A 14,120-nucleotide genomic window follows, 5' to 3' on the forward strand; every position below is an offset into this window, starting at 1 on the left:
ATTTTCACACCCCAAACACATGACGATTATTTAAACAAGCTACACATTGTTAATACAATGAAAATGTTGGCAGTCTTGGCAAAGACTGAATACAAAAGACTACGATATCACAGTCTGGGTCACTGGATCACTATTATTCATCCGAGCCCATCACACCCCAATCCTACATGGCTGTTCTTTTTTTTTTTTTTTTTTTTTTACTCAGAGATGAATGGGGAGGAACAAAGCCCTTGTGTTTGGGTAAAAAACCAGTGCTGGGTACAAGAGCTGTAACAATAAACAACAGAGCCTTGCTGTTTTCGTTGGCAGCTGATAACATAAAACACTGAGATGGGATTAGAATCAGGGGTGAACTGGGAAACAAAAAATCAGCCTGGAAATTGTCTTTAACATGGTCCTAATGAGATCAAATGAAAGTGCATAGAGTATTATTATGTACAGTGAAAGTAAATGTGAAACACAACAACAAACCAAAAACACAACAGTGAATTCAGCAACAAAACACAAGAATGACAGCAACATTAAAAAAGAAGGCTGAGGCTCAGACTAGTTAACGTGTGGAGTAGCTTAAAGTAGCATTATGTAATCTGTAGAGGTTAAAGGTTTTCAATTTAGAAATCTCTTTAGTAGAAATATTCTAGTGGAAATAAGTCACTAAAGAGATTTTAAATTGAAAACCTTTAACCTCTACAGATTACATACTGCTACTTTAAGAACCTCTCCACATGTTAACTAGTCTGAGCCTCAGCCTTCAGTTTTAATTTTGTAGCATCAGTTAAACGTCACAATATAACTTAATAAGCAAAGGGGGAGCACAGTGGCTTAGTGGTTAGCAAGTTTGCCTCACACCTCCAGGGTTGGGGGTTCGATTCCCGCCTCCGCCTTGTGTGTGTGGAGTTTGCATGTTCTCCCCGTGCCTCAGGGGTTTCCTCCAGGTACTCCGGTTTCCTCCCCCTGGTCCAAAGACATGCATGGTAGGTTGATTGGCATCTCTGGAAAATTGTCCGTAGTGTGTGAGTGAATGAGAGTGTGTATGTACCCTGCGATGGGTTGGCACTCCATCCAGGATGTATCCTGCCTTGATGCCCGACGACACCCGAGATAGGCACAGGCTCCCCGTGACCCGAGAAGTTCGGATAAGCGGTAGAAAATGAGTGAGAGTGAATAAGCAAGCCGGAGGTAAGGAAAAACAGAAAAACGAAACCCATCCTCATCTAGGTGACAGCGGGGAGTAAGATTATAAATCATTTCCCTATATGCTCAAAGAGTACAACTGTGTAATCAGGAAATTCATTCTAGTTATAACATGAAGTCTGTCTTGTTGACGTTATCAGCTGTTCACTGATGAAGACATGTAGTACCTTTCATAGCGATCCCACGTTTCCGCACCGTCCGTGTGGGTTTATTCTCAGCAGCGAGCGGCCTCCGAGTGAGGAGACTCTAACCAGAAGCGAGCGGGGCATCAGGATGGAACGCTGAGATGAGGTTGCCGGCCTCGTTACAGAAATCACACGGTCGATTTGACACAGTTGATAATTCAAAGCAAGTATACAGGATGAATTAGTAGATTATTACTCCAGTCTTTCCAGGTTGTAGCCTGTAAAAAGCTCATTATTTCACACAACCACACAGTATTATACATCAGTCTTCATACAAAAAGACACTCAGTAAGTACTCAGTAAAAACACACAGAGCAGCATACATCAACTTTTATTCAGATCGTTTTAAGGACATGTACTAGAACACTGAAAATGCCACTTTTTTTTATAAAGACTACACTGACTGCAAACAGCACCAGCAGCACTACACCTAAATTACAACACAATGTAATTAAAATGGTTTAATGTGTCAGTAATTAACTCAAAATAATCTTCTAAATAATCTTTATAATACATAATCTCTGTGAAAATTACAATGAAATGTCAAAAGAGCAAATAAAGTTTTTTTCCCCCCAGCTGATAGTGTATACTATTGTGTAATAGTAATAGTAGTATTAGACAAACATACAGGTCAGTCAAAGTAGAAAAGCTCTAGTCAGACATTTAACTCTACACACACCATTCATGTGCACCATCTACAGTCAACAAAAAAAAACGCACTCGATCGCTCGTCCTCCTTTTACGTCGATTACTCGTCCGCTTTTGTCGATCTAACAGTTTACAGTGCAAACTTGTGAGCAGCAGCATATTAACTGGGTGACATTAAATAATATTGTTTCATTGGTAAGCTCTGTACTGTACAGTAAATATAACAAAATAAAATGTCAGAAACGTCAGCTGAGTTAAGCAGGCACAGGCGTCTATGGTAGAAAATGAGCGTTTTGTTTGTTTGTTTTTTATTTTTCCTTAAGAGCTGACAGCTACAAAGCTAGAGGGAAATGAACCTGAATTTCGCTGTGATAAGAACTTACCCCTTAATCCAAACTGTGGTACTGTATGTTTTTAGAAAAATATAAAAATCGATAAAAGATGAGACAATTTATTCATTTGTTAAGTTTCTATATTAAAAATATGCTTTGCATTAGCTGATAAATATAGTATAATGTATCGTACACAGATATGTAGCTCCTTGCAATTTAATAAGTTATGACTGTCGTGTTGAAAGCTTTGGCAGATTAAATAAATAAAAGATCATCAGTAGGCTACAACATCAATCTCCTGTCCTTGTCCACACTTTGTATTATATAAGTACTGTAAGATAAGTAAATTTGCCTGTGAAATGTATGGAAATAGCAGCCAACTGTATAAATACAGATTAATCAATAAAGTACTGGCTGCTGATGTAATATGGGAACAATATCCAATAGAAAAATGAGGAGTGTTTACTGTATGAAATGGCAAGATGCTCAAAAAAATACAAACAGCGTGGATTCAGTGCACCTTAAAGTGTTGATCACCTGGTCGCTGTCTGTTTCTATTGCACGTATAGCCACATTAACAGGAAGCCACAGGCAGGTTCACAAACAAGTTCTCAATGTGACACCAAGCTGACGGGGAAATCTGTGGTACGGTTAATTCTAAAAGGAGCAATACGGCTTCACGCTGAAACGAATGACATGCAGGATTTCAGTAGAAGGCTAAAGGAGGCAACGCAAGCCTCTAATTCCACAATGTCTGAGCAGGAAGCCGTTTTACCTCCAGGACCTTCAGCAGGTGTACAGCACTTAACATGAAGTCACCCAGGCACCATAAAGGATAAGCATGGATTAGCATGCAAGCTGTGTGTGGAGAGGCCGGTCGTCCTCAGGACTCAGAGGCATGTGGAGCGCCGACCTCTAACGGAGTGCCGGGGTGAGAGAGACTCTGTGTGCCGTTCCTCCACACATCCACCTGAGGATGGCATAAAACATAAATATGATGTTATTCTGTAGAGAAATTATCAACACAGCAAAAAAGGACACTGAACTTTTAGTTTTTTAACTGCTCAGTATAGTTTCAGTCGGCTTTTTTATCCACTATGGCACTGACTGGTTCTCAGCTGAGAAGTTGTAGATGAGGCTGTAAGAGAGTGGTGAATAAAATAAATCCCTTATACTATACATTATATTGTAGTTCTACTTACCTAAACATGATTAAATGACTTTATTAAAAATAACAATGAAAAATAGATTTTTTTCTCTTAAGGTAATTTAATAACAAACTCTGACATAATATCATAAGAATTAAGTCTTTACACCAGACACTGGCAGCATGGTCATTTTAACTATAAATGAAATATACTGTATAGTTTTGCATCTCATTGGATTAAACAATAATGTGACAATATGAGATGGAAGCGACCACATAATGTTGAAGAATACACAGTTTATTTAAACCATTTCTACCAACTTATGCCTCGAATGGCATTGATGTCAAGCCTACCTCCACTGTCTCCTGGGCGTTGAAGAATTCTTCAGGCTCGTCAGGGCTCAGGGGTGTCTGTGTACTGGAACCAGCCTCTGAACTGCTCTCACGCAGCTCCAAGAGCACGGGCAAAGAACCTGGTACAGACATGGTCACAGATTCAGGCAGGGTAGAGAAGGACTCCATGGCCATGCTGAGGTCAACTTGAGGAGAACAGAGAGGACTGGGGTCTGTTTTGGCTTCAGTGATACTATAAGCCTCAGCAACCTGTTCGCACTCTGGAAGTGGGGAGTCTGAAGATGATGTGCTGTCCATTATTAGGTCACTAGGTCTGTCTGGACTTTGGGGTTGGGGGTCATTGACAGAGCGTGGGTCAGAAGGAGGGCTTTCAGGAAGACAGGAGTGCGGAGGAGCAGGCTGGCTGGCAACATGGGAGGACGAGTGAATCTCCTCACTGCTCTGCGGGGTAAGAGCTGCTTTCTCACTGAAGCTGAAACGAGGAGAAGTGTCTGCTGTGTTGGGGGACGAGGGACCTGCGCTGGACACCGTGCTGGAAGGACCGCTGCTGTCTGCACAGAAAACACACACAATGATGTGGAGGAGTCTAATACATCAAAACTATAAGCCTCAGTAACACATACAAACCACACGCTGCATTTAACAATACAAACACAGACCACATGCTGCAATTAGTAAAAAAAACAAAAAACAGACTTCTAACAAAGTGACATGGACATCATAATGCATTTTTGTTTGAAAAAATCCTTACTTTCTAGTAAAACAACTCAAAATCTTTGCTTAACACCAAATGGAGTGGGGGTTTAACAGAAAAACATATAACGCACTTAAAGTGTAGATTAAAAATATTATCTTAATTTATTCATCTTTATACTATTGATTTTTCATAGTCATATTACTTTCTTCAGTAATACGAATGACAAGTAACATCCCATTTTTGTCTTATTACCTTCAAGAAAGTATACAGTGGCTATGATGGCTGCTGTAATGCACACTATGCAACAGGAACGGATTCAGTATTTTGATAATTATCCTAATATTTCTTTTAATATCATGACTCATTGCGTGTGTTTATTTGCCATTTCTTTTTCAGCCAATAGTCCACCCAAAAAATTAATTATTGAACTGAGGAAAATGATGACCGGGGCTTTACGTGCAAAAGAAACAGCTGTTTGTGAGAAGACTATGGGTGCATTTGAATTTTTAGAGACTTGAGCGGTGCAATACTCACACCAGGGAGGACGCTCAGAGCGTTGGCGTAGAGATGCAGAGGAGGACAGCACTCTCTGGGGAATATACGAGTCCACCGAGGGCTGGTTCTGTGAGTCAAACATAGCTGAGAGAGCTGCAGAGAACAGCAGAGAAGTTTAAACATACAGAGCCGACCTACGTGAATATTGCTTATAGTGTTGATATTAGCTACGACCTCTAGTGGTTCTGGTGTGTGAATCTCCTGCGTTCTCACACACTGCTGTCAGGAACCCGTCCACCTGTTTGAGTGAGAGCGAGTTGTGCAGCGTCTCTAGTGGGTAGATAGAGGGCACCATGGAGCAGCCTTCAAATCCTACAGAGTAGTAGAGACAAGAGAACACAGTGTACCAATAATGCAGTCTGTGTGAGTTACAAAACAGCAGTGTGTGAGGAACATAAACTGCACACACACCATTACATTCCGCCCCATAGGGTTAGTACAAGGATCACAGGTACATCTGCCCCACACAAACACACACACAAAAAAAACTTAATTTCAATACTTTCAAAAAGAGATAGTGTTAACTAATCACACACGTTCAAGCATGTTATATCTATTAAAATTCACTACATGTAGTAGAAGCTGCAACTGCTGCTACCGAATGATACAAAATCAACCAAAAGGGCAAAATAAACTCTATTAGGAGTCCTTTAGTCTATTTAGACGCTTAAGTAAACAAAGTGAGAATTAATAGCAAGGTTAAAACAAATCACACAAACACATAATGGAAGTCCAAAATCTTTTCTATAAATTTATACATCAAAACAGACAAAAAAAGACCAGCTTGGGATAATCCATATTAACCAATATTTACAGCAATTTTATCACTCTTCCTAAGATTAAAGATTACATAAAATATTAAGACAGAATTATGGCAGAAAATTGTTCAAGAAAATAAAGTTTACTCAAAATTTTAGTTTGTGGCCTAATTATATAATTTGCAAGCAGCATGTTATGATCATTTTGGCTAACCCCTAAATGTACAATGAACATGAGAAGTCTATACAACCCTGCTAAAATGGAAGGTTTTTTTGATGAAAAAAAAAAAAAGAGCCTGTAGCTCAAGTGCAAATCTAATAAGAAGTATATACAGTACAGACCAAAAGTTTGGACACACCTTCCAAAAGTTTGGACACACCACCTTTTCAACAGGACAATGACCCCAAACACACCTCCAGGCTGTGTAAGGGCTATTTGACCGTGAAGGAGAGTGATGGGGTGCTGCGCCAGATGACCTGGCCTCCACAGTCACCGGACCTGAACCCAATCGAGATGGCTTGGGGTGAGCTGGACCACAGAGTGAAGGCAAAAGAGCTAACAAGTGCTAAGCATCTCTGTTGGAAGACCATTTCAGGTGACTTGAAGGACCTAGAATTTGACATATTTTCAGTTGTTTCACACTTTTTTTTGTCATGTACATATATAATTCCACATGTGTTAATTCATAGTTTTGATGCCTTCGGTGTGAATCTACAATTTTCATAGTCTTGAAAATAAATAAAACTCTTTGAATGAGAAGGTGTGTCCAAACTTTTGGTCTGTGCTGTATAAGATAATCACAGTCTGAACTGTGGATATTGAACTGAACCAATTCTTTAACCCATTAGAATAAATGCCTCTATAATTGCAGACCTGAACCATGTGAATTGGTCTCCCACCTTCACTTCAGTCAGTATAGTCGGGCAGGTGTACGAGATACAGCGTTTAATTCCTGGTCCTCATTTGATCCTGCTCAAATATTTAAACACACACTGGCAAAGCGCTCAGTGCAGCTGAGTTTCACCTCCACCAACATGCAGCAAACTTTGTACAGTCAACACTCAGAAGAATGACACCATCCAGGTCTGAAAGCAGGACCACAAATTACTGCTGCTTTTAAAACTGTATTAGGACACATTACTTGTTTGCTGCATAAGCAAAACGACAGCAAAAAACCAGCAAGCATTACACATGCTCAAGACAAGCAGTATGGAATGCAAAGATGGGGCAATTATGACACGCTAGTTTAAGTGCAGCACTGTGCAAGGCAGGCCAGGGCGCGTTATGTTGCAGCAGAGCTAACCGTATAGGTACTCTAAGGGGTCTTGGCCGGAGATTAGCCAGTTTCGGAAGAGGCGCAGGTGGTAGTAGCACTGGTGGAGGTGGTGGGCCAGTGTGCTGTCCAGAAAGAGCGAGTGGAGGATATTTGGGTCTGTGGAGAAGCGCCGGAGCAGCTGGGCTACCTGCTGTCCCTCCAGCAGCTCTGAGGAAGAAGAGGCAGAGCGTGGAAGAACAGGAAGGAGGATGGGAGTGGGTTATAATAAAACATAAATCTGGAGGAGGGGCTGGTTTTAAAACTGCATCTATTTAAAAAGGGCCATGTGGTATGAAGCCAGGTTCATCCCCATAAACCTTCACATAATGAGCCGTAACCACTAAAGGCATAACAAAGCAGACTATATAACAGAGATGTAGTCTGTTGGAGTCAACTGCTTTTATTTACCAGCAGAATGACTCGATATGGAGGGAAAAGACATTAGACGTATGCTGGAGTCTTTGGATTGACCCGATATGGGAACAGACCACAAGGAATCAATGCAACCTGAAATAATTGTTCAAAAAGTTTTTGTCCTGTGTGTCAGATAGTGGTTGGGAAAGTCTAAAATCTGATTTTAGACAATATAGATTTTCCCTGCTTACATCGTATTCTGATATCTCAGTTTTAAGAAACCAAAAACATATTACACCAATTTAATATGGAAATGGATTTAATTTCTCTGTAATCTTGCTCAGCCTTGCTGATCTTGCTGTACTAAAAGAGTGTCTTGGGTAATGCAAATGCAGCAGTAAAAACAAAAGAAAAGGTCTGCTTAAAGAGGTTGAAAATTCCTGAAAAAGTGAATAAATAAACTTTGATTAAGATGCTGGATAATTCTGTGCCAGTGCAAGACATAACCCTAATAAATTAACTTTTAATAAATGTTCCTGGCTGAAACTTTCCACCATGCTCTTGTGCAGCATTTGAACAGAGCATTTGCAGAACTTGAAAAGTGACACAAAACTAAAAGTATGTGTCTTCATTTGTAACTAACTGCCAACATTTCACCAGACAAAAATGCAAGACTAACAAAAACACCGTCAGACACACCACAGAAGCTTAATATGGTACTGATGTCAAAGCTGTGAATATCAGCTGGTCAGATTATACTGATTCAGGAAACACATCCTGACCTTTGTGAAAGCTTCTGTTACTGTCGTCAGAGACAAAAACATGATACAAGACAAGTTGTCTTGCAATCATATCGCAAGTTAGGATGCATTCAAAGAATTAGAGGATTAAATCAGAAAATCTTTCAAACCTGAACTGACATCAATCCAACGTTTCTGGCCTGAATTTAAATATCTATTGGACTGTTACACAGTATTGGGTAGATAAAATCACAACCTACTTCAGAGGAAGTGTGTGGCTTATGGTGCGTGTGTGTGTGTGTGTGTGTGGGTGCGAGTGAGAGCGAAAGGGAAGAGTAATACGCAGCAGCTATAATCAAATCCTAATATGTGCTATGATTACAAAGCACTGTATGGCTCCTGTACTGTAGCAATAGAAGATCCAATGCAGCATTGAATCACACTCGTATTGTTCACATTCACATTGTTAAATCATTTCTCTAAGTGGATTTTTCTGATTTTATTTCCCCCAAATCAACAATCCAATAGAATATTTAATTGTTGATCTATATTTTGGATTCACAATGCCATTATGAAGCCAAAATATGCTGGGAGCATAAGGGATTATACTGTATATAAAACCTACATATAGACAATTCATGGGAAATAGATTTTATATATATATATATATATATATATATATATGCTTATAGCACATATTAAACCTCCATTTTTCCATATTATGTGTTATCCAAACTAAAACTGATATTTTTTTTAACATTTTTATTTTGCATCAGAGCAAAAGAGAAGCAGAATTGTACAGATATCCTGAACGGCCATTTATGCCTGTTGCCATGGATACATTAAGCCATAGTTAAGGATTTAATCCACACCCGCCCATCAGAAAAGCTATACGTTTGGCCATGTCTATAATCAAATATAGCCAACATAACGGAGCTTTCTTTTTAAAAAGGTTTTAAGAATTCACATTGTCTTTATAAATGGTTATTGTTTGAATAATAAAAAAGAGGAAGGCGGATAAACTCCAAGCCCAAACTGTTCAGCATTATTAATCAATTCAGTTGCATGATATTAATTAATACATCAAAATCAACAGTAACCTGAATAAACAGTGATCTGAATCACCTGTAATCATGAGTACTCTGTGGACAGGGCTGTAAAACGTCAGATAAAGATACGCAACTTTCACATTTAGAACCCAATGTGAAAAACATGACATACAGGTCAAACTTCAAACTCAGCTTATACAGTGGCTAATACACATACTGGACAAAATAAAGCTTAATCTGTGAGAAACTAAATGCACTAATAGGGTAAAGGTTCATGAGATCATAGGCATAGGTCATGGGGTTCATTAATGTCACACACACACACACACACACACACACACACACACACACGCACACACACACACACACACACACACACGCACGCACGCACACGCACGCACGCACACGCACGCACGCACACACACGCACACGCACACACACACACACACACACACACACACACACACACACACACACACACACACACACACACACACGCACACACACGCACACACACGCACACACACGCACACACACGCACACACACACACACACACACACACACACACACACACATACACACATACACACACATACACACACACCTCCAGCACTCCAGCATATTTCAAGAAACCAATCATACTGTTGTATAAATAAAGAAATAAAACAGAAATGTATCATCACTGAGATAATTGGGTAAGAGTGGCACTGTTATGCATGGTGTTATAAACAGAATGTGACAGTGGTGCGTCCAGATGAATGGGTGGACCGAGACTGAGAAATTCGTGGAGATGGAAAGGATACAACAGTGACCATGTTAAACTGAAAGAAACACTAAAGAGATTAAGAGTCTTTTTTTCCCAAAGGCATGCAAGACAAGGAAGGTAGAGAAAGGTGAAATATACTTGAAGAGAAGCAGACGTACCATTAGTCGGATGCTTTGCAAACGACACAGAAAATCGCTTTACTGCCGGCATAGACAACAACTCTGAGGAAATAAAAAAGGTCACTGATGTTACCATCTTTTGTAGTGAACCTGTAGAGGATAAGGGAGCTTTCTTGGTTAAATAGTGCTGAAGGTGTGAGACATTCAGAGGACAGAGAAGAATAGAGCTGGAATTCACCAAGAGGTTCTATGCTACTGTAAATCTTACAGCAAGACACGGTTAGAGAGCCACTGAGGGTAAGCAAGAAAAGCAGCTATTAGTACGGTGTTCTGTAGGATTCGTCACAAAAGCTAAACACTACAGTCCATTTCATTTTATTATTCATGTATATATAATAAGTGCAAATAAACGAATCCAAAGACTGCAGCAATTCCATCCCACATTAGAGAGACGAAAAATAAGAAAAGAAACATTCTGTGGATCTTTTAGCATGGCTAAACTTCATTCACCTTTAAAGCATTTTAGCTGTTTACACGTCATAAAATTTGAAGTCTAAGGTCGCCTGTGAAGCCCTGAGCCCCCCATGGCTCACTTGTTAAAATGATGAACAAGCCTGAGGTCATTTTTAACCTTCTCTCACACACACACACACACACACACACACACACACACACGCACACGCACACGCACACGCACACGCACACGCACACGCACACGCACACGCACACGCACACGCACACACACAACCTTCAGAGAATACCGTTATAGATTACAGTGTAAACAAGAAGACAAAGATCTTATACACAGACACCACATCGCACAGAGGTTAACATTTAAATGATCACAGTGGGACAGATGAACTCACACATTATAGAATAATATTAGAACATGTTTAAAACCTGGCAAAATAAACAATTAAAAAAATGGCACTGGAGAGAACAGCGTCTCATGTCACATTGCCATCTTGTGGACAAAAAATGTTCTACACATATAGGAATGTTCTGGAAGGGTTTTAAAATTGTTGCTGCTCTATAAAGGACTCTCTCTGTCTAAAGTATAAAAAGAAAAGCTGTAAACAGAGCAAACAATTATCATCAATTTTATCTATAGACCCATACTAAAGTAAACGTGTCACACAAGGTAATAATATATTTTAATATAACCGCTCGGTGTTAGATATAAATTAGCTTGTAAGGTATATCGTCATATAATCTAATTATTCACATAAGTCGTATTTATATTTAACCAAACCTAATTCTTTATTCGAGTCTTCTAGTACGTTTGGGCACAATCATTTTCTGTTCTTTTCTCAATATGGGGTACGAAATTTGCACTGATGAATTGACTAATGACACTGAGTGGAATATTCCACTTACTCAAAGAGCGTGAAGCTAAAAAAAAATAAAAAATCAATGCTGAGTGAAGGAAAGACAAAACACAGAACATGAAAGAAAATGATTGGCAACTGAGCTACACAATATTAAAATAGGACAGTGTTAAAATTGATGGATGAATGAACCTGAATGATCTACAAAAATACTTGATCTTGATCTACAAATGCTGAAACATTTCTGTTTCTAAGAACCTTTCAGCATGGGCCCTGAAATATGCGATCTCTGAAAAATCTCTATCTGGACAGAAATTTGGCTAAAATCAGAACAGCTTGGATAAGCACATACCATCTTTATAGGTCAAACTGCCAGAGGAGATTTTTTTGCGATGTGTGCGGGCATAATCCTGCAGATTGGGGGCACTAGAAGACCCCCCAAGAACAGTGGTGCTGAAGAGGCCTGCACACTGAGAGCCTGTAGAGGAGGGTTAGAGAACCATGTCAGTTAGTCATCACAACACACACATGCTGTTATTCAGATTTAGACAAAATGCATATGTGAAATACCACATCAGTCAAACTGTAATTGTTAGGCTTATGTTGGGTTTAATAAACTATCACCGATATTAAGTCAATATGAACCTGAAGGCATCATTTGTATTAATAATCATTACAATTAATCATTTATAAACATACTAATACTTGCATACAGTTATTCATTCTACACTACATGCTATTATTTTGTTAACTGGGTTGAAAATACTAGATGTCACACAGTGTCAATATCTAAATCAGTCCGGCAGGCCCTTAATGGTATTTTTAAACCTATAGGATAAACAAATTTATATCATTTCATGGCTAAAATGTTAAAACACTGCACTGATAAAGCACATAAAGCCCTGAGGTGTGAATGTCTTTTGCAATCAGCTGTTTATATCAAAGCTAATAAACCTCAATTAACACTATTCTAACCTTGATGTGAAAACACTACCAATGAGAAAAAAAAACAGCTGAACCCATGACATATCAATTACATGGAGGATTAAATGACAGCCATTTCCCAGCACGTCAGACTAAAGTGGTCTATTAGCTGTGTATACGGTTCAGTGAACTGACATGACTTTTCTGATCTAAATGTACAGGTCGTTAAGGGGTGGTGAGTCAGAAGCTTAATCTAGACACAACTCTTTAGACAGAAAGGGAGAGAGAGGCCGGGACAACTGAGACCAACAGACACATGATACCAACCTAATCCACTCTGCTTCATCTCTGGAGACTGGCGTGAGCATGAGGGGAAAAGGCGATAGTTAGCTGCTTTACAGGATGAACTCTCTGAGAGGACCTGGACAAGAATCAAATAAAAAAATAGTTCAGAATTAATTACGTCATTTATGAGTCAAAATGTATAACCAATAGTATTAATATACAATATATAATATGCATACAGTAATTGTCCTGTATCTCAATCTTGCATGTTATATCATTTTCTTTTGCCATGTTCCAATATCACACTTGAAGTTTATGAAAATGTAGTTTCTGTCAAAGAATGTCAAAGAATTTATTGCAGCAGAATGTAGTCATTCACAGTAGCACATACTTCACACGTCAATCGCATAAACCTCTAAAAATGGAAATATCGCAAATAGGATACGATTTAAGAGGCTTCGATCCATGCAGTCCAATGCAGAAGCCAGAAAGAGTATGTGATCAGGCATTGTATTACGAAGTACGTCTAAAAAGCGGAGATGAGAGTGGATGTGCAAAGAAAACTGTATGGAGGATGTTGAGAATATTGTACCTCCATGGAGCTAGTCTTGCGGTTTTGAATCAGTGGTGATCGACGCTGAATGCCTACAGATTCAGACAGAGGTAATGCTCGATCTGGTTCATCCCGCACAAGGTTCTCTAAACTTCCAGGATCTGTCTGCTTTTGGTCATTCTAAAGAAAATAATAATCACCCATACACAATGACAAACAAAACCACACACAAAGACAAAATAATAAAATCTGTTACACCAAAATCTTATCATTCAACATACAGAGCCTGATCACAGATTCATAACCAGAACCTGTCAGAAAGATATTCAAATTTAAAGTAACTCAGCTTACCTCAGAAGAAGCAGGACGGAAGCCAAAGCCCATCGGTGTGTTCTCCTCTTCACACACTTTAACCCCAGGGCTGAAATGCAGCTCAACATGAAAGCGCTCTTCTGAGGTGGGGTCCTGCAAAACAATAAAGATCTTTTTAACAGAACTGTAAAAAACAAACATTGGGATTATTTATGCAAATAAACACTGTTATTTGTTTACCACATGTGGGCAATAATATTTAAATTAAAAAGAACAATTTTCTAACAAACCCCAGCTATAACAGAAGCCTAGGGGTTCCATTCAGTTTAGCTTTTGGGGCACTGTAATCAAATATATTTTGTAATCATCATAAGTACTGCTCTTATATCACAAGTGAGTTCCAAGTAGCCAGAAGATACACACGTGGACAAAATTGTTGCTACCCTTCGGTCAATGAAAGAAAAACTCACAATGGTCACAGAAAAAACTTTAATCTGACAAAA

The 14,120-nt window shown here is 39.2% G+C and overlaps 1 protein-coding gene across 11 annotated transcripts in view; it reads right to left on the bottom strand.

The window, feature by feature from the left end:
* Positions 1 to 1,694: 1,694 nt before the first annotated feature.
* Positions 1,695 to 14,120, bottom strand: part of ppip5k1a (diphosphoinositol pentakisphosphate kinase 1a) — a 33,876-nt gene continuing 21,450 nt past the window's right edge. For 3 of the 11 annotated variants that reach the window (XM_047815595.1, XM_047815593.1, XM_047815594.1), the window contains 10 exons: positions 13,657 to 13,770; positions 13,345 to 13,485; positions 12,795 to 12,888; positions 11,896 to 12,021; positions 10,255 to 10,317; positions 7,175 to 7,354; positions 5,287 to 5,424; positions 5,092 to 5,205; positions 3,861 to 4,411; positions 1,695 to 3,329 (listed from right to left, as the gene is read on the bottom strand). In XM_047815595.1, coding sequence (XP_047671551.1) covers positions 3,243 to 3,329; positions 3,861 to 4,411; positions 5,092 to 5,205; positions 5,287 to 5,424; positions 7,175 to 7,354; positions 10,255 to 10,317; positions 11,896 to 12,021; positions 12,795 to 12,888; positions 13,345 to 13,485; positions 13,657 to 13,770 — 1,608 coding nt within the window. In that variant the 3' untranslated portion in view covers positions 1,695 to 3,242. Of the gene's footprint in view, positions 3,330 to 3,860; positions 4,412 to 5,091; positions 5,206 to 5,286; positions 5,425 to 6,557; positions 6,957 to 7,174; positions 7,355 to 10,254; positions 10,318 to 11,895; positions 12,022 to 12,794; positions 12,889 to 13,344; positions 13,486 to 13,656; positions 13,771 to 14,120 lie in introns of those variants that run through there. The other 8 variants (XM_047815597.1, XM_047815596.1, XM_027137036.2 and 5 more) reach the window with 5 other exon arrangements.

This window comes from Tachysurus fulvidraco, chromosome 1 (genome assembly GCF_022655615.1).
Source record: "Tachysurus fulvidraco isolate hzauxx_2018 chromosome 1, HZAU_PFXX_2.0, whole genome shotgun sequence".
Lineage (NCBI taxonomy): Eukaryota > Metazoa > Chordata > Actinopteri > Siluriformes > Bagridae > Tachysurus > Tachysurus fulvidraco.